At 39.3% G+C, this 27,754-nt stretch overlaps 2 protein-coding genes across 3 annotated transcripts in view; one reads left to right on the top strand and one right to left on the bottom strand.

Annotated features, from left to right (window-relative positions):
- LOC109430991 (adenylate kinase isoenzyme 1) overlaps window positions 1-5,237 on the top strand; it is a 38,915-nt gene extending 33,678 nt beyond the window's left edge. For both annotated transcript variants that reach the window (XM_062849831.1, XM_019707115.3), the window contains 2 exons: window positions 4,402-4,551; window positions 4,611-5,237. In XM_062849831.1, coding sequence (XP_062705815.1) covers window positions 4,402-4,551; window positions 4,611-4,703 — 243 coding nt within the window. In that variant the 3' untranslated portion in view covers window positions 4,704-5,237. The remainder of the gene's footprint in view (window positions 1-4,401; window positions 4,552-4,610) is intronic.
- On the bottom strand, window positions 4,767-6,625 carry LOC115265629 (uncharacterized). Its single transcript, XM_062849832.1, has 3 exons — window positions 6,175-6,625; window positions 5,791-6,118; window positions 4,767-5,452 (listed from the first exon to the last, which is right to left on the bottom strand). Exons 1-3 carry the CDS (start codon window positions 6,623-6,625, stop codon window positions 5,251-5,253), a joined length of 981 nt encoding a protein of 326 aa, XP_062705816.1. The 3' UTR covers window positions 4,767-5,250.
- Window positions 6,626-27,754: the final 21,129 nt, after the last annotated feature.

The following is a 27,754-nucleotide window of genomic DNA, read 5'->3' on the forward strand; positions in this document are numbered from 1 at the left end:
CCGAGAATTCCACCAAGAAATTATCCAAGAATTCCACTGGGAATTCCTCAAGAACTTTCTCCAGGAATTTCTTCAGGAAATCTTCTGGGAGTCCCTCTGGGACATCCTCCAGAAGTTCCTCCGAGAAATCTTCTAGAAAATCCTCCAGGAATTTCCCGTGGATTCCTCCGGAAATTTTCCCATGATTTCCTCTAGGACTCCCATCAGATTTTTTCCTGCCCTTCCTCCGCTGGGATTTTTTCCAGGAAATTTTACAGAGAATTTCCCCATGAATTCGTCCATGAGTGCCTCCATGAACTCCTCCGCGATTTTCTTCAGGAATTCTATAGGAATTCATCCAAGAATTTCTCTAGGAATTTCTCCGGGAATTTTTCCTGGAGTTTCTCCAGGAATATATCCGATAATTTTCTAAGGAAAACTTTGGTTTTTTTTAAGAAAATCCTCTGGGAATTTCTGCAGGAATCTCTTCAGGAAGCCTTCCGTGATTTTTTTACTAAACCCTCTGGGAATTTTTCCCGGAATTCCTCTAGGACTTCCTTAACGAATACCTCCAGCAATTTATCCTGTAATTCCTCCGGGAATTTCTCCAGGAATTCCTCCAGGAATTCCCCAGGAATTCCTGGGGAAATTCTCGAATGAAAACCCGGAGGAATTCCTGGAGAAACTCCTAGAGGAATTTCTGGAGAAATTCCCAGAAGAATTACTGGGGCAATTACCGAAGGAATTTATGAAGAAATCTCTGCAGGAGTTCCTGATGAGGGTCCTAGAGGAAATCCGGAAGAATTATTAGAGACGTTTCCAGAGAAATTCCTAGAGAAATTCCTGGAGGAATTCCTAGATTAATTCCCGGTGGAATTCCTGGAGAAATCACTGAAGGAATTCCTGGAAGAATCCTCAGAGATATTCCTGGAGGAATTCCCGGAGAAACTTCTTGAGGATGTCCCAGAGGAATTTTCGGAAGATTTCCTGAAGAAATTCCTGGAGAAAGTTCTTTAGGAATTCCCAGTGAAATTCTTGGAAAAATTGTTGGAGACATTGCCTTAAGAAGCAATATTGTGGGGTGACAAAATTTGTCTGCAGGGGGTCAAAGACAGTGTAGCGAATAACCTAGCGAATGAATCACGAATCAAAGACTCAACTACCAGACAGTTTTTAGCTTGCTGAAGAACTTTGTTGAAGACGGCATCATTCTATCTTATCAGGATTCTGAGATATTGAAGTTTGAACATTTTTACCCTGGCGCCACCTAGCGGACGATTCTCGAACTAAAGACGCCATTGCCTGATAGTTCATAACCTGCTGAACAACTGCTTGAAAACGGCATGCTTGTATCTCATTAGGGTATCGAGATATACGTGTTTGAATTTTTCAGACACAAGGCGCCGCCTAGCGGATGAATCACTAATCAAAGACTCAACTATCAGATAGTTCTGAGCTTGCTGAAGAAATTTGCCGAAGACAGCATCATTCTATCTTATCAGGTTTCTGAGATATGAGGGTTTGATCATTTTTGACACTGGCGCCGCCTAGCGGCTGAATCGCGAACCAAAGTCGCCGTTGCCAGTTAGTTCTTAACCTGCTGAACGAATTCGCCAAAGGCACTATACTTCCACCTCATCGGGATCTTAAGATATACGTTGCGCAAAGTATGTGGCCAGTTTTGGTACCCCAAGACAATCCGGAATAACTCCGGAACCATGTGGACCAGGCACCCATGTCCCCGGCATCATAAACTAGAAGAGTTTTTCGGGAAGTTGTGAAAATTTCATCAAAATCCATCGAAAAACAAAAAAGTTGTGACCATTTTTGTGCTTTTTCGAAGGTGGAAAATGTACAATTGTTGTATAATTGTTTGTTATTGTGTTTGTTATGTTACCTGCTTATTCAACCAAACTGAGAACAAATTTAGTTAATTATTTTAGATATCAGATAACATAGTATGTTATCCGTTTATTATGAAACTTTGCTCGGGGTGTCATCTGATTTTTTGCTGTTTTTGCAACTCGATCTCAAGATCCTTCGATCGATCATGCGTTGGAAGGAGCTGCACAGGTTAGGCTGACGATGAAACTGTGTAGTGCGCTGATTTTTTGTTTTATTTCAAGCTAGCTATGATTGTTCTCTTAAAGACTGGTGAAGGAAGGTCCATCGAAGTTGGTGTGCTGATTTCAATTGGATCTCTGCAACTCCGCAAGTTATGTCAATCATGGAGTATAAGATCATCAATACTCAGCTCATGCACATGTTAAGTTTTAAGGAGACTAAACTACCATGTTTAATTAGTCATATTGATTCTACTTTTACTAAAATAAGTTCATCAGACGTCGATAATAAATAGACGTGACAATGAAACACAAATATGAAAAGATGAATAGTATTCTTTGAATATACACTTAACCCTTTATAAGGCAGTGGCAACTATATTGCCACCTACTGTTTGTATTTTTTTCCTGTTTTATAACAATTTATTTCGAACTTTTTTTGGTTTACGTAAAATTGGGATTACTAACAACGCCTGGTATTTTTTTGGTACTAAACAAAGCTTTAACAACAATTTGGGAGCCATTTGTAGTCTCAAAAATGGCTAAATTGGACAGCGTGAAGAAAATTAGCTCAAACTTATTGTAAAATTTTTGATTTGGTAAATATTTTAAGAAATAATCGAATTATGGGTTGACATGAGCTGAACTACACAGTTTATATTATGGGCTAAGCCCTAATCCATTAAAAAATCTCTTTTCCGGCTTTTTGTCGAAGTCAAAAGAAGAAAAGTACCCTAATCGGATAGTGGCAAGAATATTGCCACCAGCGCTGGTGGCCTAAACGGGCTGTGGCACCTATATTGCCACCTCAAAAGCTCGTTTTTGGGGCAAGCTTACCAGGGATTCTTTTAGATGTTTCTTCTGGAATTGCTGTGGGGATTACTTCCGGGATATTTTCAAGGATTTCTGCAGGGATTGCTTTGAAAATCCTGAAAGGTTCTTTTAGTTATTATTTATAATCGGTATTCCTTCAGGGATTGAACTTCTTCAAATATTATTTCCGGATTTCCTGCTGTTATTTCATTAGGGATTTCTTCCGAAAAGGAATATAAAATCTATGTTCTATTTCTGCCGAGATTTCTTTAGGTAACCTAAGTTTTTTAGGTGTTCGTTTCGAAAATTATGATAGGATTTCTTCAAAAATTCTTCCCGTTTTTTTCCAGGGATTTCTTTGATAATTCTTCCGGATTTTTTTTATGGTTCTTTCACGGATTCCTGTTGAGCTTCCATATCAGATTTCTGTCATGAATCTTCTAAGGATTCCATCAGGTATTTTTCAGGAATAAAGTAATCCCTGATTTAGAAAACCTTGAAAGGATACTTTTAGACATCTAGTCGGCATTTCTTCAGGGATTCCTGCTAAAATTGCTTCACGAATTCCTCCTGGCGTTCTTTCAAAGATTTCTAATATACTCAAAGAATCCTAGTGTAAATGTTCCAGATATACTTGCCGGGATTCCTGCTGGTATTCCTTGAAAATTTCTTCTAGGATTTTTTTAGGGATTTCTCTCGAGATTTCTCCTGGGATTTCTCCAGTATTTTCTCCCGGAATTCCTTCAGTGATACTTTCAGTCGAGCTTCCAGCTGAAATTCCACTCAGAATTCTACCAGATATGACTCCCAGAATTCCTTTAGGAAATCCTCCCGGGGTTCCTTTAGGGAATTCTGCTGGGATTGCTTTAGAAAATCTTGAGCTGGTAAACGTTCTTGTCAGCATTCATTCAGGGATTACTGCTGAAATTTCTTCAAAGATCCCTTCCAGGATTTTGTAAAGGATTCCTTTAGGAGCTCCTGCTAGGATTCCTTCAGGGATTCCTCCTTGTGTTCCTTTAAAGATTCCTTCAGGGAATCTTGCGGGAGTCTTTCAGGTATTAATGCCAGGTTTCTTACTGTGGTCCCTTCAAAGATTCTTGTCTGTTTTTTTTGTATTCCTCGAGGGATTTCTCCTATGATTCCACCCGGCATTTTTTTTTTCAATTTATCTTCCAGGGAGTCCTGCCGATCTTTTAGCCGGAATTTCTTCCGTGATTTCTTTGAGGATCCCATGAACTTTCAGGGATTTCTCCCAGGATTTCTACAGGAAAACTTCCAACAGCGTGAATTACAGCTAATGAGAGAGGTAGAATAAGAGAAAAATAGAGCAACAAAGAGAAAATCTCTAGTAAACCTCTCTTTCACTAAATGTAAATGCATTCAATCTATATGGATTAGAATGCAAAGATAGTATAAAAGTTGTGCTAAAACAGAGCTAGAAAAAGTTATCGGATGTTTAGGACCCACATTGAAGGTTTTTTTTTATAACTACACCATAGACTTCAATTTTTACAACTATATTTGTTTCTCTGTATTTTATTCTCAGGAAACCCTGGTAGCCCGAATCATGAAGCGTGCTTCGGAGTCGGCCACCGTCCGCGCCGATGACAACGAGGAAACCCTGAAGACTCGTATCGCCACCTTCCGGGAAAACACGGAGAAAATTCTGGTCCAGTACCCAACACAGCTGAAGAGAGTAAGCTCCTAGAATGTAACAAAAATTGATTCCTAATAATTGTCTCATAAATTCCCTAGATCAACGCCGAGCGTGCCCCGGAGGAAATCTTTGCCGATGTGGAGAAGTACATCGACGAGCTGTTGGCTGCCAAGGGAGCCAAGAAGGCCTAAATCCAAAATGAATCTCGCCTCGGATTCGGAAATCCAAATTGACGTAATTTATTTTTAACAAACACACACATACACACAATGGAACTAAATCACGACGGGTGCTGTTGCTGAACTGATGCGCTGGAGTTCACTGTACTTGTATACTTGCTGAGCATGTATTTGAAATCGAAAACGTTCTTGTTTCAATCATCATCATCATCCAAATCGGCCAAACTATTCAATTACGCTTACTCAGAAGCAATATGTTTTTTCGAACTGTATACCGAGATGTTGAATTTAGAGAAATGAAGTCACGTGACGTGATGCAATCGGAAACAATAATACTTTTTAGCGTAGCACAACAATATTGAGGATTTGATCGCTTAGTAGATGTTCGTTCATGTAGGCTGTATACTTTCTCTTCAGGCTCTAAATCGCTGCATTGAATCGAACACCGTTTGTAGCTTAAAGGGAACCGAGAATTACCAAAGATTATTTTATATTTATTATTTACTTTCTACAATCTAAGCTCGTTGAATAAATGGAACAATCTTAGAGCGGGTTTTCTTCAAGGTGTGGTGATGACATGCCGTCCTGGAGCGATGCGATTGTTGGGCCGTTTCAGGGAGCACTTGCGTTGCAGCGAAGGTTTAAACTTTGGAGGCCCTGTGGTGTGTAGTTCACAGATGAATCGGAGTGGTTTGTTGCAATTGTTGACGGTCCAGGAGTTGTTGGGCGTTATGGCTACGCAACCGGGTTGGCGAGTTTTACTGGAAATAGGAGGTAAGTAAGTAAGTAAGTAAGTAAGTAAGTAAGTAAGTAAGTAAGTAAGTAAGTAAGTAAGTAAGTAAGTAAGTAAGTAAGTAAGTAAGTAAGTAAGTAAGTAAGTAAGTAAGTAAGTAAGTAAGTAAGTAAGTAAGTAAGTAAGTAAGTAAGTAAGTAAGTAAGTAAGTAAGTAAGTAAGTAAGTAAGTAAGTAAGTAAGTAAGTAAGTAAGTAAGTAAGTAAGTAAGTAAGTAAGTAAGTAAGTAAGTAAGTAAGTAAGTAAGTAAGTAAGTAAGTAAGTAAGTAAGTAAGTAAGTAAAAAAGAAAAAGTTAGATCAACTTACCTAGGATGTCCCGGAGCCCATGCTCGGTACAGGAAACACTCCAACGGTTCACTTCCGGATGTTATGAATGCTCCTCTAATGGTTTCGTTCAATCCCACATAAGCTCCTTCCATAGTTCTATTACCAGTTGAAGCCGCCTTGGTGTCATTCTTTCTGTTCAACTCCTGGATCAGCATCTTCGTCAGTTGATTGGTTCGCACTTCGCTGGCCACGTGAGCCAAACTACCGCCCATCGAGCGGCATTCGTTGTACGCCTGGGAGTAGTTCAGCTTACGATCGTCGATCACGAACATTCCCACCGAGGGTAGACACGTGGCATTTTCCGAAGCTAAAACATTGGAAAAATGTTGATCGACATGAAACGGCGAATCTCTGTAGACTCACGTGGCTCCCGTGTGTACACACTGTAGTAATCGAAGCGCGTATCGTTCACAATCGTCGACAAATTCCGATACTCGGGACATTCCAACACCTGGCAGTTGAAGAACTCCTCCGGATCGGTGGTGATTGTATCCGTTCCTTTGGGAGGAACGCTGGATTGATTGGATTTGGCGGCTTGCTGGGCCCTGAGTACATCGAACAAATTGGTCTCATTGCGATCGTTGGGCCCGAAGTTAAATGCCATTCCGTGCTTTTTCCGAGCGTATTCCGCACATTCGCCGACACTTTTGACGTTGATTAGTCCGATTATGGTACGGTTGGACCGTTGACAGTGGCGAAGTGCATGGAAACGATGTTTGATGCGCTGCCGGTGAAGTGAACACGTTTGATCACTGTGGATTGAGGCGGTTTGAATCGCGATGAGGTACATGACGAGAGATTTCAGTACGAGCATCGTGTGATTAGGTGACTGTTTGGTGGTTACTGACCAAATGCGGAGATCTCGGTAGTTCATGTGGTGCTATATTAGCGAGTGACAGAGGCAGAGAATGATGATCAAATTGTACAATTGGGAGACTCACCATCTATTCATTACTTACCGAGCAGCGTTCGATTTAGTGAAAAGATTTGAGCATTATCAGGTTATGGTTTCCCGGCGAAACTAGTTAGCATGATACGTGTCAGAATTCTTCCTCTGATTTCTCCAGGAATTCTTCAAGTGATTCCTCCAGAAATTCCTACAGAAATTCTTCCTGGATTCCTCTGGAAATTCTTCTAACAATTTCTTCAGGGACTCGTACAGGAATTCCTCTAGAGAATCCTCCAGTTATTCCACTAGAGATAGCTCAAGGAATTTCCCTAGAGATTCCTCCAGGGATTGCTCCAAGATTTCTCCTGAAAGTGCTCTAGTGATTCTTCAAGAAAATCCTCCAGGAATTCTTTCAGGGATTTTCTCTAGGGATTCCTCCAGGGATGTCTCATGGAATTTATGCAGGGATTTCTCCAGAAATACTTCTAGAAATTCCTCCAGGAATTTTTACTGACATGTCTCCAAGAGTTCGTCTATGTATTTCTACAGGAATCCTTTTAGGAATACCTACAGGCATTCCTCCAGGCATTCTTCCAGCCATTCCTCCAAGAGTTCTACCATAGATTTCTATAGGTATTCCTCCAGGCATTCCTTCAGAAATTTCTCCAGAAGTTCATCCAGGAATTGCTTCAGAATTTACAACGTCAACTTTTCCTGGAAATCCTCCAGGGATTTCTTCAGAAATTCACTCAGGAATTCCTCCCAGAATTTATCTAAGAATTATTCCAGGTATTCCCCCAGGAGTTCTTCTTGAAGTTCCTCCAGGAATTCCACCAAGAATTATCCTGAGTACTTCTTCAGAAACTCCTCCAGGAATTTATCCAGGAAATCCGCCAAGGATTCCCTTTTAAATTATTTCAGGAATTCCTCTAGGATTTTCTCTGGGAATTTCTTCATGAATGTAGTAATTGCTCTAAGAATTCATCCAGCGATTGCTCCAGGTATGTTTTTAGAAATTCTTCTAGGGATTCTCACAGAGTTTATTTCAGGTATACCTGCAAGAATTCCTCTAGGTGTTTCTCCAGAAATTTCTCCAGGGATTGCTCCGGGAGCTCTTTTAGGAATTGCTCAAGGACTTCCTGTAGTGATTCCTTCAGAAATTCCTCTCGGGATGTTTTAAAAATTTATCAGAAATTTCAGAAATCCATCCATCATCTTTTCCGGGAATTCACCCAAGAATTTCTTCAGGATTGCCTGAAGATTTTTTGAATTACTTGAAGGATACATAGGGGAATTCCTCCAGCGATTGATATTGGAATTCTTCATGATAACTTTTGGGGAATACAAGAGCCAGGATATTTTCCAAGAAGTCATCCAAGAATTCTTTCACAATTATCTCCAAAAAATCTTTAAGGAGTTCATCCACAGATTTATTCAGGTATCTATCCATATATTCCTTCAAGAATACCCCCTGCAGCTCCAGCAAAGGAGTTTCTTCAGCAATTCGTCCTGCGATTCTTTCTGGAATGTATCCTGTGATTTTTTCACAGTCACAGTGACTTATTTTAAACACAAAAGTACTTATATGTTAGAAGCGCTTTGAGACATTTCTCCAGGAGATACTTCAGGAATTCACCCAGGGTTTCCACTCGGAATCACTCTAGAAAAGGCACCACTTATGGTGGTGGGCTTCGTGACCGAGTGGTTAGCGGCGTCAGTCGTTTAGGTGTCTCGTAAGCCTCGGAGTGTGGGTTCGATTCCCGCTCCAGTCGGGGAAAACTTTTCGTCAAACGTAAAATTCTCCACTGGACCACTGGGTGTTATACACTCCCGTTCAAAAGTTTGAGGTCACCCCCTCAAAAACATGTCGTGTTTTTAGGCCCATATCTCCGCCAATTTACGTCCGATTTCAAAACCCTAGGTTTCATTTAAAAGATAAAAAGTCAAAGAAACTTTGAACATGATTTAAAAGAAACTTTTTCGAAAAATTTTGTATGTAAACTTAACCCAAAGTTGCCAAATTTTCTAAAAAATGAATATAAACTTACGGCAGTGTCGCTGGAAGTTGGGTCGACCAAATTTTAAGATGAGAGCGGTAATATGACCCATTTTCAATTAGCTTTCAACTGCTTTTTACAGAACTTAGCTAAAAAATCTAGAAAAAAAAAGTTATTAAGTAAATTAATCCTTGATGTCATCGACCAAAAGTTTGGGGTCACCCCTCAAAATGATGTATCGGCCAAAAGTTTGGGGTCACTATCGTAAAACATGGAAAAGTGATTTGTTGATATCTTTGTCATCTTTCATTCAATTTTAATTCTTCTTGGCTTATTTGAAACAAAATGAATGATACTTACTGCATAGACATTGAACCACACATATTTGTTGAAATTTACATACTAAAACTTGACGTAAAGTTGCCTCATTTTTTGAAGCGTGGTAAAATGTGCTAACTTTACATAACATGTTTATATACAAAAATCGTTAAATACGTTAAGTTAAAGACATCAAACGTAAATTTAGTTAATTATCTTTGAAATGAGCCAAAAATAATTAAAATTGAATTTTAGATGACGAAGATATCACCAAATTACTTTTCCATGTTTTACGAAAGTGACCCCAAACTTTTGGCCGATACATCATATTGAGGGGTGACCCCAAACTTTTGGTCGATGACATCAAGGATTAATTTACTTAATCACTTTTTTTCTAAATTTTTTAGCTAAGTTCTGCAAAAAGCAGTTGAAAGCTAATAAAAAATGGGTCATATTACCGCTCTCATCGTAAAATTTGGTCGACCCAACTTCCAGCGACACTGCCGTAAGTTTATATTCATTTTTTAGAAAATTTGGCAACTTTGGGTTAAGTTTACATACAAAATTTTTCGAAAAAGTTTCTTTTAAATCATGTTCAAACTTTCTTTGACTTATTATCTTTTAAATGAAACCTAGGGTTTTGAAATCGGACGCAAATTGGCGGAGATATGGGCCTAAAAAAATGACATGTTTTTGAGGGGGTGACCCCAAACTTTTGAACGGGAGTGTATGTGTTGTCCGTTGTCGAATGTTTGTACTATTCAGTCTGTAGAGGCCGCAAGGTCGAAGACGGTGTAATTGTCTTTTTATTCCCCTAGCAATTCCTTCTTAAATTCGTGCAGACATTTATTTTTGAACACATGCCAGCTATTCGTACAAGAGGACTTTTCCAAGAATTCCATCATTTGAAAGTTCTCCGCAAATGCCTTCAAAAAATTGTTCAAGAATTTCTCCAGGGATTCCCTTCAGAAATTCTTTGGCCGTTTCGTTGTAATTTTGTTGTTTTTTTTTTTTTTTAAATTCGCAAGAGTGTATCTCAGAGAACTTCAAAAGTAATAACAAACGGAATTTCGTAAGGAATTTCAAAAGATTTTTCCAGAGCAATTAACAAAAGTACTTTCTATGGATCTGGCATATTAGCAAAAGGACTGCTTGTGAAACTTTCAATGGAATTGCTGAAATCCCGTTGACGTTGCCTGATAAATTTCCAAATCGATTGCCCAATGAATTTCTCAAAATAATGCTGTAAATATTTTTAAAAATAATTTCGACTACTATTGCCGAGAAATTTCCAAACGAGTTAACGAATCCAATTCCAAAGGAAATGCCGAAATAGTTTTCAAAAAAATTGTCCAAGAAAACCACAAAAATATTCTTATAGGAATTTTTGATTTCCAAAGAATTTGCCAAAAAAAAAAACTTCGCAAAAGGTAACTCGCAAAATTTTGTTAGATAATTTACAGGAAATTCGTCGAATGAAGTAAAGGAAGTAAATACCAAATTAATAAATCGATCAATGCCCATAGGAATTGGCAAAGAAGTTCCCAGAAGAGTGTTGAAGTTATACTCAAAGTAATTACCGGAAGATTTTTTAAAACGAATTGTAAAAATAATAGCGAAAAGTTGCACACGAAATTTCTAAATTTTAGTAAAAAAAATCTGAAGGAGTTTGCAAAGCCATTGCTGAAGCATTGCCGAGAATTGATTAAAAAAGTTTCCAAATTGCCTAACAATTTCTCAAAAGCCGCAGAAATTGTCAATGAGTTAGAAGTTCCTTAAAAGCGGAGATCCTTGAAAACTTGAAAATGTTTACCAAAGGAATAGCGAATTCAATTTTCGACACAATATCTGAGACGGTTCCCAAAAGAATTGTCGAAGAAATTTTCTAGAAATAATATGGAAGAAAACCAAAGATTTGATAAGAAAATTTTCATAGTAATTGCTGAAAGATATTCCTCATCGGATGGCTGCATGGATTTTCAAAGTAATTACTAAAAAAGATCCAAAAGAAATTTTCGAAGAAAAACTTCAGATTTTCTAATAAAAAAATGTAAAAATTTTCTTCAAGAATTCTCAGAAAAATTTCTCCAAGGCATTCGTTCGGGATTCTTTCAATGAATGCTTAGGGTATTCTTCCAAGGTTTTAATCAGGAATTTTCCTATTGATACCTTTAAATATTTTATTATCGATAACACCAGTTTGGTCCGGATTCCCTTCACGAAACTTCTAAATAGTTATTTATGCAACAAGTTGCAAAAAGTTGATTTTTTCAGCACGAGTCGTACATTTAACCAACGAGGCTTGCCGAGTTGGATAAATACGAAGAGTGCTGAAAAAATCGAGTTTTGCAACGAGTTCCATACAAAATTTTATGCAATGATTTTTTCATAATGCAACCCATTTGAGTTGCATAATGTTCATAATGCAACTCAAACGAGTTGCATTATGAACATTATGCAACTATTTTTCATTATGCAACTCATTTCAGTTGCATAATGAACCAGTTCGGAAAAATTGGCCATTATGATACCAAAATGAGTTACATAAAATATAAATTATGATACTGAATTGCATAAAATGTTTTTTCACGATTTCATCAAACATTTGTTCCAAGTGAGGAACTCCAAGAACTCTGTCTTGGATATCATTTACGATTTATTTAGGAATTACTTCAACGACTTCTTTAAAAATTCCTCCAATATTTCCTCCAAAAGTTGCTACAACGATTGCTTCGGGAACTCCTCCAAGTGTTTCTGAAGGAATTTCTTCAGTCATATATGTCCCATGTTTCTTAAAGATTCCCCACAAAAGAACTTTCGCAATTTTCCAGAGGAATCCTTTAGGAATTCTTTCAAGAATTTATTTTGGAAATTTCTTCAAGAATTCCTTTTGCAATGACTCAAACGGTTTTCTTGAAGTCCTTTAAAGGGTTTCTTACGAATTTGTTCAAGCATTTCCATAGTTATACCTGCAGAGATTTCTTCATTAATTCATTCAATAAATGCTGTAGGAAATCGTCCAAAGATTTCTTAGGCGATGTTTTGAAGTCCTCTTCCACAATTCGTTCAAGAATCCTTTGAGAAAGTCCAGTGAAGATTTTACAAGCTACGTTACAAATATTCGTTCAGGGATTTTCTCAAAGTTTTCCTTAAGTTAGCCCTACAATGATGAACACATTCATCCCCAAAGGATTTCTGCGGAAATTCCTCCTAGGAAATATATAGGAATTCTTTTGAATATTTTTTGCTCCAAAGAATTTGACGAGAATTCTTTGGAATTTTCGCCCTTGTTTTCTTTGAGAAATAATCTAGGCGTTTCTTAATTAGTTCTTCCAAAAATCCCTTTGTTTTCAAAATATCTTCAGAAATCCTTCACGTAAATGCTTCAAAGTACTGTAGTAATCCTTCAAGAATGTCATTAAAGGTACCTCCATCACGAAGATTCGAAGATAACTTTAGAAATTTCTCCAAGTTCCTGCACGCACTTCTACAAGGATTCCTTCGGGAATCACTACAAAATTCCTTTAGAAGGTCTCCCAAGGATCCATTCAGGTATGGCTTCAAGCATGATCCCAGAAATTCATGAAATATATTTTCTATGAGGTACTCCAGCAAGTTTCCTTCTGGGACAAATCTCTAAAGGAATCCTTGGCGAAATTCCTTAATCCTTCAGGACGCGCGCCGTTGTAAAAAGTACAACACTACCACTCGCTCGTCTTATACAGCGTGAGCGCGGTGCAGTTTCAGCTGCTTGATGGCGCTCGTCCTGGAAGGTTAACCCTTTGGAGCCTGAGGGGTCATTTATGACCCCAACAGAAACGGCATTCAATAAAACAGAAAACTGTCTTCGGCAAAGTTGCTGCAGATTTCTCCTCTATTAGGGAAAAATGGAAATATTTGTATTTCAAACTTTATGGATAACCTAGAACATCAACACCATGAAGTTGGGAGAAACGACATAATTGACATACCAGCTGTACTAAAAGCTGAATTTGGAAATGTGTTACGTTCATATGTATTCATTTAGCCTTCGTCAAGAATATCAAAAGGTGTTTTATATTCTGCGATGCTAGATGTCCCAAACTGTCCAATAGTAATGTCCTTCAAATCTACAAGAACAATTTTATGTGTTTTCGCCATAAATAATAAAATTGCCTAATCTACTGGGATCCGTGAAGCTCTTGAAATCTACAATGTCTGTTATGAACACTATATACATATTCCAGATCAGCCAAACTACCTTGGAGTTCAGAACTTGAGGTCTACACTCGTAACAGTGGCCATATCTGTTATACTGAAAAACGTTGCATAATCAACCGTGGTTATTGAACCAATCTGAAATCTACTTTATATTATTATGAGCCTTCCAAACTGTCCTGAGGTTTAGCTCTTGACAGTAACAGTAATGAACTGTAATATTACATACACAACTGTAATCTGTAATCCCCCCTGGTATTTCATGAGTCATTCCGAGATAGTTTTGAGATATTCCAGATCAACCAAACTCCTTCGGAGGCTATAACTTCACGTCTACACTTGCGATAATAGCTTTTGCCACTGCGCATGTAGCTTTGTATAATGAAAAAAGTTACCGTTACACCCGTAGACTTTAGTTGTAATCTCAAGAACGGTTTGGATGTTCTAGGACATCCCAACAGATCTGATGCTATCTATTGAACTTTGCGAAAACTTACTGAACATGATAGATTACAAATCGTTGCCTAATAAAGAAAAAAGTTACCGTTACACCTGTTGACTTTAGGATCTAAACTCAAGAACAATTAGGATGACTTGGGATATCCCAGCTGAACTGATACTGCCTATTGAACTTTCAGAAGACTTGCTGGACATGCTAGATTGCAAAGAGATAGTTTTAAGATATTCCAGATCAACCAAACAACTCCGGAGGCTATAACTTCACGTCTACACCTGCGATAATAGCTTTTGCCACTGCGTTAAGTAGTGTATGCAGCTTTGTAATGAAAGAAGTTACCGTTACACCCGTAGACTTTAGATGTAATCTCAAGATCGGTTTGGATGTTCTAGGACATCCCAACAGATCTGATGCTATCTATTGAACTTTGCGAAAACTTACTGAACATGATAGATTACAAATCGTTGCATAATAAAGAAAAAAGTTACCGTTACACCTGTTGACTTTTGGATCTAAACTCAAGAACAATTAGGATGACCTAGGATATCCCAGCTGAACTGATACTGCCTATTGAACTTTCAGAAGATTTGCTGGACATGCTAGATTACAAATCGTTGCTTTCTATAAAGAAAGAAGTTACCGTTACACTCGTAGACTTTAGGATCCAAACTCAAGAACAGTTTGGATGACCCAGGATATCCCGACTGATTTGATACTGTCTATTGAACTTTCAGATGGCTAACTGTATATGATAGATCACAAATCGTAGCTATATATAATGAAAGAAGTTATCGTTACACCCGTAAACTTTAGGATCTAAACTCAAGAGCAGTTTGGATGACCTAGGATATTGAAAAAAAAATCAGGCTTCAAATGGTCAAGTTAATTTGAAAGATTCCTTGACTTCATGACACAATCCTTGAAGGACTTTATGAAGGAATCCGAAGAGGTTTGGAATGTTTGAAGAAAGTTCTAAAAAGAATCCGTGAAGGAATTCATGAAGGATTTCTTGAAAAGTTCTCTGATTTAGAGGCCCCCTAAATTCGAGGGCTCGATACAGACCGCACGCTCCGCACCCTTCTTGCTACGCCACTGCTTCAGTAAAGGTCATTGATTGAGCGATTTTTTTTTGGTAAAAAGATACCAATCTGATCCACAGATTTCCAAAGGACAGTTTCGGATTAAATAACAATTTCCTTTTCCTTGTACATTGCTGAAACGTTTATCAGATTTATCACTCACATTGTTTTCCACTGGGTTTAATCTATGCTCGTCATGATTCGCTTCTGTTTTTGCTTAGTTTCTAACTTCTGTTATAGCAGCTCACCACAGATTGTTTGTTCTAAGTTCTCCTTATAATGTACGTTACGTTCCATCTTACTCATCTATGCCCAACAACGTTTCCAGTATTACCGCCTAGCCAACAATAGAAATCTGCATGCCCCATAATATACGTTTGTTGTTAGGTTTTTCTTCATAAAAATGTTGCTTTGTTTCACGTTTTTTTCCTCATTAGATTTCTCTACTAAACACTACCCTTGATTGAAACAGTAAAAAGTCGTCTTGGAGTGTGGTAAACATTTTGTACTGAGATTCCTCAACCAAACCGAAAATTGTTGGAAACAAATCACACACACGCACATGGGAGTATTATTGGGGGCGACAACCTAATTGAGGGTAGGGATAACTGGCTGCTTCTGCTAAAACGGAGATGATTTTGCTCTTTTCCATTGAATTTGTGCCTATTGGGTTTGCTTTTCGCCAACCGCGGCTCTCTAAATTACATCGATAAACATTCGATCGACGGTTTATTTTTTTTTCTGAATGAGCTATTTCCACAGAACAATGTTTCTATGTCGCCTGTTCCGGATCGTTCGATATGTAATGACTGTTTAACTGCTAACGTCTCTGTTGTTGTGTTTGGTTTGCGTTTAATGATTTATTTGACTTTTATGCCGACGTATTTTATGGTTTATATTTTCTCTGAATGCTTTCATCTTGTACATATGTATCTACGCTAGGTTGGTTGCTCTTGTATGTGGAGGGGTGGATCTGCTCAGCGAGAGCTTTTCTTTGCTCGGTGGAATGTTTTTCTTTGGAGTTTCCATATTGAAGCGATACAAAGTTATACTTTGCGCTCAATTGTGAACCAATATTTGTGCCTTAATGATTAGTTAAACAATCGTGAACTGCGAATGGAAGTGATGGTGAATGGTTTTATTTTAATATCTCTTTCATTGAATCATGAGACGTAGTGATAGAAATGGTTACAAAATAACGTATAATAATTTCATTGTCTTTCTTTTAGTAGAGTAAAACTTAGTTTACGGCAGTCTTGTCATTTTTTCACTTGCAATATCGCAATAGAATTGCACTACACAACGCAAGGGTTCAGAAGTGAAAAATAACTTATCACAAAAACGTCTACTTGTTTGTGTTTTGCAGAAAAACGACAAAACTCATCAAAAGTGCTTGCTCTTCTCCATTTTCGCGCATCCGACCACTCATTGCTGCTTTCTTTCCGGTCACTCATTTAGTCTACACTCCAGCCCAGCCAGTTTGCTTGCTTTTGTTTTGGTTTTGTATCTGCGGAGATCTCTCTATATTTACTCTACTTACTGTCTAATGTAGCACATCTATTAGTGTTATACTTTTCATCTTGTTATTACTAGTTCAACTAGAAAGCTAGCCTTTGAGTGCTATTCGTTCGGCAACGGGGTATTTTGGCAGATGAGATACTTTGAGCGGGGAACGCATGTTTTTTTAAGTAGTGTGTTTATTTGGTGAATTAATCCAATAGTTCATAGCAAAAGAATCCCAGTAGATTTTATCCTGGCTTAGTAACGGGAGTTATTGATACGTTTCATCTAAGAAATTGGGGAGCGGACTTGATGTGATGGTTAAATCGCCTGACTATCACGCCGAGGACCTGCGATTGAATCCCACTCCCGACAAACCTACAAAAATGTGAGTTCTTCCTTCGGAAGGGAAGTAAAGCGTGGGTCCCTAGATGATCTAGCCAAGGGCTAAAATTTTCGTTTATACAGATGAAAAAAAAAAAGAAATCGTAAAAAAAGTATAATGGAATTCCTGTCAAAATCCCAGAAGAAGTTTCTGCTGCATTTTTATGACAAATCTTTTGGAAGATTTTGTCTAAAAATTTTGATAAAATCTTCTAAAAGTTCTATAGCTTGATATTTACCTTCATGAAGTTTTTGATGAAAATATAGTTTTAAAATCATTTCGTCAAGTATTTTTTGATAAAATGATTTTAACATTTTCAAAATTAATTTATTTTACAGTTTTATTAAAATAATATGGGGCAAACTCACTTATATTTTATTTTTTATTTTTTTTATCTGTATTAACGAGATTTTTAGCCCTATCTCGGGACCCACGCTTTACTTCCCTTCCGAAGGAAGAACTCACATTTTGCGAGTTTGTCGGGAGTGGGATTCGATCCCAGGTCGTCGGCGTGATAGTCACGTGCTATAACCATCACACCAGATTCGCTCCAACTTATAAATTATTTATCTTTGCATCCGTCGGAAAGCTCTATCAAGAGAAACTGATTGGCATATTCCACTCTGTAAGAAATTGCTTCAGCGATTTTGAGAGACTTTCAAGAGCATGGCTATAAATATACCAAATGTTTCCAAAATTCATTCCAGTATTCAACATACAAGTATGTTCCGTTTTTGTCACTATCCGCTTTTGTCAACACTGTTTTTTCCCTCGAATTCTAGGATCTTGCATCGCTATTCTGTATGAATGTATGTCGGAGTAGTTATATTTGTCGGTGAGCCCGTTCCATATTATTAAAAGTAAGATTATGATATATAGAATTCAACATTCATATTCTGCCGTGTATTTCCCCAACAAATATTGAAAAGTTTATCACGTCAAGTGTTGGCCCACATTCCCTAGTTCTTGTTAGTTTATAATAACCTATTGATTTCTTTAATCTTGCATTTACTCCCTCCTCCTAATAAAACTCCTTTCCGTGACAGTCGTGCAGTTTCACAGCTGATAAAGGCCAACATCGTTATTGACTTTATAAAGTTTGGGATTTTCGAAGATGCACATTGAGAACAAGTTACTTTCAAGCTCCATATATTTGTTCCTTGTGCAATTGCTTTGGTCAATCACGGAGAAGCAACTATGAATGTATGGTCATGCTCATGCTCAAGCACATACATATTCATATGTGTCTTCTGAGGATTCCTCTAGATTCCTTAATAGTTTTCTTCGACCAGTTTCTCCAGGAAACACTTCAGAGATATCTTTACGGAATTTAGGAATTTAGTCTGTTGGTAATTAGGATTTCCTAGAAGAAACTCCTTAAGGATTCCCAACAATCCTGAAGATTTCCCTCAAGGAATTCTTGAAAGAACTCCTGCAGCATTTCTCGATTGAACTTCTGCAGGATACCCACAAGGAACTTATTGAGGATTTTCAGGAGGATTCCTAGAAAGAATTCCTGGTATATTTCTGTGAGAAACACCAGGAGAGCTCCCTGAAAAGAAAAAAAAACTTCTCGGTAATTTCCAGAAGGAAAGCCTGGAGAATTCCCAAAAACAACTCCTGGAAGTTTTTGGAGAAAAAACAGTAGGAAACCTTGAAGAAATTCCAAAAACGAATAGCATCCAGCAAAACCTGATCTTTTGGGAGTATTCAAATTCAATGTTCCAGAAGGTACTGCTGCGCACAAATACCAAGAAGAACTTCCGCAAGAATCCTATAAAGAACTCATGGAGAAATTTTTGGATGAGTTCCACAAGCAATTTCCAGTGAATACATAAGATTCTTTTTAAAGAAATCTAGAAGGACTTCTTGATGAAATTCTAGAAAAAAAAAACTTTTGGAAGAGTCTCGGAAGAAATTTGTGGGGTAACCGCAGACGAAACTCCTGGAGGAGTATCAGAGAGAATTTCTGGACGGATTTCCAAAAATAATCTTGGAAGAATTCCCGTAGGAAGTGTTGAAGAATCCGATCGATTTCTGTAGGAGTTGCGGTAGGGTCACAGACAAACAGACGTAACACTCTCACATTTCCCATCGTACACCGATTTATCGGTCTATTTAAAAATTTGATAGTTGGCCAACTGCCCACCCGTGGCGCTCGCATCGTTTTTGTTCGAGTTTGACGTTTGCTCACTACCGCCACCTAGATGATGGTCGGCCAAACTAAGTCCTTTTAGTATTGGGCGAACAAGTTTCCGGTACTATGATTTGAATCGATAAATGTTCGAAGTGTTACGTCTGTTTGTCTGTGGTAGGGTAGTCTTGGTGATTCTCAAAAGCAACTTTTGAGTAAATTTCAATGCATTGATTAAAATCGCAAATGATTTTCCTAATGAATTCTGATTCCTGGTGGAATTTCTAAAAGAATCCATGAAGAAACTCCAGAAGAAATAAAAAAGCAACATCTAGGTTAATCCGGGAGAAACTTTTGAAGAAATCCCAGGTTCTCGAAAAAATATCATCGAATTCGACGAGATGACTGAAAGGAAATCCAGAAGGAACTTCTTTGGAAATCCTAAGTTCTGGGGAAGTTTCAAGTTATTGCATAGATATAATCCTTGAGAATTCCTAAAATTATCTCAGTAAAAGTTGTAAATGAGGAAAACATGAAGGAATCTTATCCCTCGAGTGATCGCGCTGTTGTATTTTGTACAACATGTTGAAAAAAAAAAACACACTTTTTGTACTCAGCATTAGCGTGGTGCTGACGGTGATGGACAACCGCGTGAGATACGGAAGCGTTAAAGACACTCATGGAGGAATTCCGTCCGGATGGATAGAAACATACCCTTCCTTGTTAAGATATTGAAATTACGTTACGTAACCAAGTTAAATTTTTTAAGCCAAATAGACTAGGAGAGGTTCTTAGAATTATCATAAAACCAAAATTAAAGGTAAGTGGTTTCATGACGGTTCTCAAAACCTTTTCAATACTAATTGGTTATCAAAATGTGTGACATTCTTGATAGCGATTTTCCGGCTACTAACACTGTAATAAACATCACTTTTGCGTTAAATGCACAGATATATTTGTTGAATTTCCAAAAAGGCAGTCACAAATATGATGAAAACCTCTTGTCGGTATCAGTTGAAAAAAAATGTAAATGTATACTGTGCAAAGCAAAACTTTCAGTGCATTTTGAAACTGTGCAAAATATTTTCAGTTTCGAAAAAGCACAAAAATGGTCATGACTTTTTTATTTTTCGGTGAATTTTGAAGTAACTTTCACATTTTCCCGAAAAACTCTCCTAGTTTAAAATTCAGGGAACATGGGTACATGGGTAGCATGATCGGTTGCGTCTACACTTTGCGCATTGCAATTGAAATTTGTATGGGATTTTGTATGGGAAAACATACTTTTTTGCATTTTTGTCATAAGTGAAAATAGTTATAACTAACGAACCGCATGCATGTGTTTATGTTTTAACATGTAAAGGAATAACAATAGCAACAAAATCATGCTGTTTCGGCAAGCAATGTCAACGCTATAACTTTTTTCATAAGCATCAGATCACTTCGCGGTCTTCGACAAAGTTTTTCAGGACATTTTAGCCTATGTTTTCACCTTATCGATAACAGAGTTTTAGAAAAGTTCGAGCTTGCCATGAGAGAAATGCAAAAAAGTGTGTTTTCCCATGTAAAATCCCATACAAACTTCAAACGCGATGCGGAAAACGTAGACATAATCGATCATGCCCAAATTTTGCACAGTCATTTGGGTTCTGAAATGGGATCAAAAAAACTTTGATCTGATGGGATACCATTGAATTTTCCTTTTTTCCATATAAACGATGACCCACTCTAATGGGTACCTGATCAACATGATTCCGGAGATATTCCGGGTTGTCTTGGGCTTGGACCACCAAAATTGACCACATGCATACTTTGCTAGGTGGCACCAGTCTCAAACATCTACATCTCAGAATCCTGATGAGATAGAATAATACCGTCTTTGGTAGTGCTGTTCAGCAAGCTAAAAACTATCCAACAATTGAGTCTGTGATTCGTAATATGTCTGCTCTAACAAGTATATCTCGAAACTCACTTATAGCGTTCAGCAGTTAGAAAACTATCTGGCAACGACGACTTTAGTTCGATATTCGTCCGCTAGGCGGCGTTAGTGTCAACAATATTCAAAACCCCTTACACTCAGAATCAGGATAAGATAGAATGATACCGTCTTCGGAAAAGTTTTTCAACAAGCTAAGGAAATTCTGAAAGTTGGGTTGTTGATTAGGGATAACGTTTTTGGCAAAGTTTCAAAGTAAGCCAAGAACTATATGTCAAGTGCGCCTTTGGATCGGTTGGTTGATATTTGTAAACAACCTAACTGTAAGCATCAAATTACTACTTTTAACCCATTCGACCTATTTAAATAATATTGTATCAGATTACTATAAGTTTTTTTTACTCTTTATTGCTATCCTTGGGATAGATTTTCAAACAATATTTGTTTTGCATTTTTGTACACACTAAAACCTCTTTTTATGCATGTTATTATTATGCACTTTTAATTTATGGCACCTTTTTTATGCCCTACATAAAAAGAGGGGAAGCCACTCAGAACCAATAGTGTGCATTAAATTGTTTAATAATGACGGGAACTATTGCAACGGCGGCCAAGGGGTGTTTACAGAGGAGAGCAAAGGTAGGTTACAGGTTCGTTTTTGGGTGTTTACGAAGGTCTCATGTGCGTTACATGGGTCCGAGTGGGTCTAAAGGGGGTTTCGGAGTCATTTCAGGAAGTCTCAGAGCAGTTTAGGCTGGTTTCAGATGCGTTACGGAGGCGTTTTTAGGGGTTTTGGTTTAGGAGGATTGTTTGTGACATTTCAGGATGTTTCAGACCATTTTCGGCCTGATTCAGAGGCGTTACGGAAGCGTTACAGAGAAGTTTTCGGAGTGTTCGGAGCTTCTCAGGTGCGTTACATGGGGTCCGAGTGGGTTTAAGGGGGATTTTGGAGGCATTTCAAGACGTTACAGAACATTTTCGGGGGATTCAGAGGCATTACGAAAGCGTTACGTAGGAGTTCTCAGGGGTTTCTAAGCCTCTCAGGTGCGTTACATGGGGTCCCCGGAGGTTTAAACAGGATTTTTGAGGCATTCAGGATGTTTCAGAGCAGACTCTGAAATACCTTAATACGCGCCTCAAACCTCTTGCAATCACTTTAAAGGCTCATGAGATCCCTTGAACTGCCCCTAAATCCCCTTGGAACGCATCTGAAACCCTCTTAATACTATTGAAATACCCGGACGCAGTGGCTTAATTATCCCAACAGGGGAGGAAAAAAAATGAAATATCACAGAATTCCCCGTAATCCCATGAAAACACCAAAAAATCTTGACAGAACACCCTTAAAAGACTCATCAAAGCCCCCGAAACAACCCCATAAAACGCCCCTGAAGCCCTCTGGAACCACCTTTATGGACTCTCTAGGAACTTTCTGGAAACCCCCTTAGCTCCACTTCAATTGCCAAGGAGCAAGACCTGTTCTCGCGAACCAGATTCTCTAATTAAAGCCCAAACTTAATTTATGCAGAAATTTCCCTATTTTTATGCCTTTTTTTAATTTATGCACATTTTTAATTTATGCAGTCCCAGCCATGTGCATAAAAAGAGGTTCCAGAGTATTAATATTTATTCTTTCTTTAGCATATTAATATAGCTCATCCAATATTTGTTTTGCGTTTATTTTTTTAATGGAATTGCTCCAGGAATTCCACAAGAAATTAATCCATGAGATCCTTTTGAGATTCCTCTAGGAATTTCTTCAAAGAATTCCCCCAGAGATTCGACTAGGAATCCATAGGAATTTATACAAGAATTGCTCAAGGGATTGATCCAAAAATTTTTACCAGAGATTCCTCTAGAATTCACGAAGAATTCATTTGAAAGTACGTCTAGGGATTCTTCGTGGGGTTTCGCCAGGGGTTCCTCCAGGATCTCACACCACAAAATATCAATCCAGGAGCTCCTGTGGGGGTAACTACAGGTATTTCTCCAAGATTGCTTCAAAGAGTCCCACCAAAGAATCCTCCAGAAATGTTATCAGGGATTTACCCGGTAATGCCTTTACAATACTCAGGAATTCAACCAGGTATTGCTTCAGGAAACTCACAAGGAACCCACATCCAGGAATTTCCCTGGAGATTTGAACAAGGGTTCCTGAAAGGCTTTTTTCATGCACTTATTTTGAAACTTCAGAAGATCTGACTTTCTCAGACTTGTACTATTCAAATCGGTGTGTTTTGCATTGCCCGACGTTTCGGTTTTTTTTATTGGACCTTTTTCAAGGGGAAAGCTGTCAACCGCTGCTCGTTACATTGAATGTTGCCGGCTTCTTGGGGGCGAGCTTTTTGTACACAATTTTGAACAATTTGGGAACGATTGATTGCTATCCCCTTGGAAAAAAGACCCAATAAAAGAGCCGAAACGTCGGGCAAAGCTAAACACTCCGTTTTGAATAGTCCAAAACTGAGAAAACCAGATCTTCGGAATTAACAGATTCTCAGTCGCACTCATCCAGCACTTATTTAGAAATTCCACAAGGAATTCTTCCAGGGGTTCATTCTGGAATCGCTTCCGAAATTTTGACAGCGTTTCCAGGATTTGTCAGATCTCGCCTTGTATTTTTCATGGGATTCCATTAGTAACTTCTTTATACATTTTCTCAGATATCCTCTAGGGATTTCTTCGAGGGTTTAAAGAAGTTTCTTTCAGACTTTCTCAAAGCTCTCCGAGGAAGAATTTTACCAGAGATTCTTCCCGAAATCCCACTAGGGATTTACCCAGGAGTTTCTCTTTTAATTTTTCCATGGATTTTCCCGAGGATTTCTCCTTCTGGGAATGTCACCATAGATTTTTCCTGGAATTCCTCTAGGGTTTATCCCGGGGGATTCGTTCGGAAACTCCTTCAGAAATTTCTCCAGATGTTCATCTAGGGATCATTCCAGAAAATCCTACGGAAAAATCTCAAGTGATTATACCGAGAATTTCTCTACGGATTTCTCTAGAAGCCTCCCAAGTATCTTCTCCTAGGATTCCTGTAGGGATCCCTCCTGGAATTCCTCCTGTTATTTATCCAGGAACTCCTCAAAGGATTTCTACTGGGATTTTTTCCGAGAAGTCCTCCATTTACTAGCGTCGCTGATCCAATTTGTCTGGGATTTTGCATGGGAAAACCACACCTTTTTGCATTTTAGTCAAGTGTTGAAAAAAGTTTACCTGAAATTATGTGGCCATAATGTAAAAGGATAAAAGTATAGCCTAAATGTCCTGAAAAACATTTTTGTCCTATTTATTTGTCTAATCAACAGGCTCCATATAAGCCCCAATGATGTTTCTTAAATCTAAAGTCTAATATTACATACCTAAGGAATCACAGTCAAATATAAAACTTAAATATAAACAATAAAAAGACTTCACTAACAGTTAAACAAAAAAATACATAAAAACTAAGTTGGCCTTGAAAAAAACGAACTAAATCTTCGGCGAAGGATTTGACGAGAAACATTAAAGTCGAACAATGAGCAAACTCTGTTAAAATTACGCTGTAACCCATTTACACTCCCAAACATGCTGTAGTTCGTTCGGTTCAACGGTGGCCGCATCATATAGTTGTTGCGAAGAGCACGAGGTTGGACATTAATGTCGATTTGTCCCAGAATAGGGGGACAGTCAATATGTCCCTGCAGAATATCTGAGATCAACAGAGCCCTAGCTGTATCTCTGCGGGACGATAATGGTTCTAGGTGGATCAGTTGACAACGGCTCTCGTAACTTGGCAAACGATATGGATTAGACCAAGGCAAACGCCGAAGAGCGTATCTCAAAAAGCGTCGTTGAACAGATTCGATCCTTTCGACGCCGTTACTGTAGAACGGGTTCCAAACAACCGAACAATACTCTAGTATGGAGCGGGATAGGGCACAATACAAGGATTTTAGGCAAAAGATATCCGTGAATTCCCTGGCTGATCGGAATATGAAGCCCAGAATACTGGAGGCTTTCCCGACAGCGTAGCTAATATGCTGTTTAAAAGAGAGCTGCTGGTCCAAAACTACACCAAGATCTTTAATTTGGCTGACGCGTTCAATTCTGGTGCCTGACAAACTATAATCAAACAGTATAGAACGTTTTTTGTTGGAAAACGAAATCACCGAGCACTTGGACGGGTTAACTTCCATTCGGTTTAGTGCACACCATTCAGCAAACGCATTCAACTGACGTTGGAGAAAGTAGCAGTCTTCAATCGATTGAATACGAAGGTATAGTTTGAGATCATCCGCATAAGATAATCGTGGACCTTTGATCACCAAGTTCACGTCATTAAAATAGATCAAAAAAATCAGGGGTCCCAAGTGGCTGCCCTGTGGGATACCGGACGTGGCGGCAAACAAAACGGACTGACAATCACCTATAACGACGGACAGGCGGCGACCAGTGAGGTATGATTGAAACCATTGCAGGAGAGTTCCGTGTATCCCCAGCCGATCGAGCTTAGCTACAGCAATACGATGGTTCAGTTTATCAAAGGCTGCAGTCAAGTCAGTGTAAATGGCATCGGTTTGAACGCGCTTCGACATGCTCTCGGTGATATAGGAGGTAAGGCATAGCAGATTAGTGGCCGTTGAACGGCCCGGCATGAATCCATGCTGGTCGATGCTGATGTACGATTTGCAGTGAGTGAACAGCGGGTCCATGATGACGATTTCGAACAACTTTGCGATGGCACAGAGCGAAGTAATACCGCGATAGTTACCAACTTCTTGCCTGTTTCCCTTTTTGTGGACTGGGAACATGTGTGCGAACTTCCAGAAGGACGGAAATAAGCCAGTTGTCACGGAGAGTCGAAATACGTGAAGCAATGGTAACAATAGGCAGTTGATTTGGGCTTTGAGAAATACAGATGGAATTCCATCGGGTCCCGGATTGTACGACGTCTTGAGCTTCAGGGAAGCCCTTTCGATCATGTTCTCATCGATGTCTACGCTGCTCAGAGATTGCCCAGAGTGTGGAACTGTGCTAGCGGCGAGTGCAACGTTGTTTTCATCCAATTCCTCATCAGTGAAGACACTAGCAAATTTATCAGCAAAGAGATTGCATATGTCTTGCGGGGAGGAGGCGACAACTCCATTGAGCCCCATAGACGATGGCAAACCGCATTCGTGGCGCTGTTCGTTCACGAATTTCCAAAATTGTTTCGGATGAGATTTCAGCTTCCTCTGCATGCCACGCTGATAACGACGAAAGCATCGCTTCGCAACTCTCTTATATTCGTAATTGATCCTCACATAGTGACTCCGAAGTAACAGTGTGCGGTGTCTGGTGAATTTCCTCAAGGCAGCTCTCTTTTCAGACTTCAGCAAACGGAGTTCGCTTGTTTCCCAAGCAGGACGTGATGAGTTACGATGTAGCTTCTTAGGAACGTGTCTATCAATAGCGTATGCCAGCACATTGGACAAAGTTTGGGCAGCAGCCTCAATGTCCTCGGTATCAAGGATATCTCCCCAGTCAAGGCTGGATAACAGTTCGGTGATACTACGATGATCGGCCTTGCGGAAATCGTAGGAAACGGCTATCGGCGAAATGACAAATTCCAGAGGCAACTTAGCGTCGATTGTAAGCAGCAAAGGGGGATGATGGAGTGTTAATTTCACTAGAGGAGCAGGTGCTTCGCATATGAGCGGTGCGGTGTCCTGCGCACTGACGAAGCAGAGGTCTAAGCTACGGTTGTTCTGATTTGTAACGTGGTTGATTTGAGAGAGAGTTGCAGCACTGTAGTTGTCCAGAAGGCAAGATGCGGAGGAGTGAATGACTGAACGATCCACATCAGGAAAGAGAAATCCATTGCATAAACTCTTCCACGAGATCTCTGAAAGATTGAAGTCACCCATCACGACGACTTCATCTCTAGGTTTAGCGATTTCCAGGATGGAGAATACTGACTGACAATGTAATTCGATAAGGGATACGTCACGTACACGATCAGGAGGAACATACAGTACGCAGAGAAAAAGGTTACGATCGCCCAGTTTGATCGATGCCCACACTTGCTCCAAACGTGCCCATGAGGGGTTATCGAATCTCCTCGCCCTGTGCCTAGTGTTCACAGCTATTAGAACACCCCCACCTGTTAGTTTGGTGCTGTTATCGGCACTCCTGTCACATCGAAAAACCTCGTAGTCGTTTCCAAACACGTTGTGGGAAAGCGTTCGTGCATCGAACCAAGTCTCGGTGAGGACGATGATGTCGTAGCAACTTCCGGAGATAGCCACATGGAAATCCGCTACACTACTGTTCATACCGCCAACGTTCTGATAGTAAACGGTGATATCTTGATGACTGCTGGGCGAGGGGGCGCTGGATAAAGACGGGGTCGATATGGCGATTGGACCGTCAGTTGGACAACTGGAAACAACGCGTTTTTCAGTGCATGAGTTGCTCAAAGGGACGTTGTACTTGCCTGCACAAGAATTTCGGAAGACCTCTTCACCGACACCACACACAGGACCGGGACGGCTGCAGGTCGCTGGCGGGAAGGGCTCGACTGTGGTGGGTGGGTTCAAGGCTTCCAAAGTACTGGGGGCAGGCGTGCGTCCCGGTGGCTGGAGCAGGAGGAGACGGTCGACGTTGTGCGATGCGGACGGGCTGGAAACTGCATACATTTGAGAGCACGAATTGTTCATAGGAGTGTTGTACTTGCCTGCGTTTGAATTTCGGAAGACCTCGTCACCGACACCACACACAGGACCGGGACGACTGCAGGCCGCTGGCGGGAATGGCTGCAATTACGTGCCATAAGATTGCACTTTTCAGTCGCCGAAACTGTGCAGAAATGGCCTACTTTTCTTGACTAGCTCAAGAGTGCCGAAAAGTAGTACTTTTCAGCACTTTTAAGAGTGCCGAAAAGTACTACTTTTCGGCACCTTTGCAATGGTACACTTTTCACAAGTTTCCTGAAGCACTAATGTTCTTCCGTATACATTTGTCTATTCGATGGCTCCTCCTATGTCTATTTGGCAGATCGAACCTGAATAGAAGCAATTTCAATTCTGGTTTG

The sequence above is a fragment of the Aedes albopictus genome, chromosome 2, assembly GCF_035046485.1.
Source record: "Aedes albopictus strain Foshan chromosome 2, AalbF5, whole genome shotgun sequence".
NCBI lineage: Eukaryota > Metazoa > Arthropoda > Insecta > Diptera > Culicidae > Aedes > Aedes albopictus.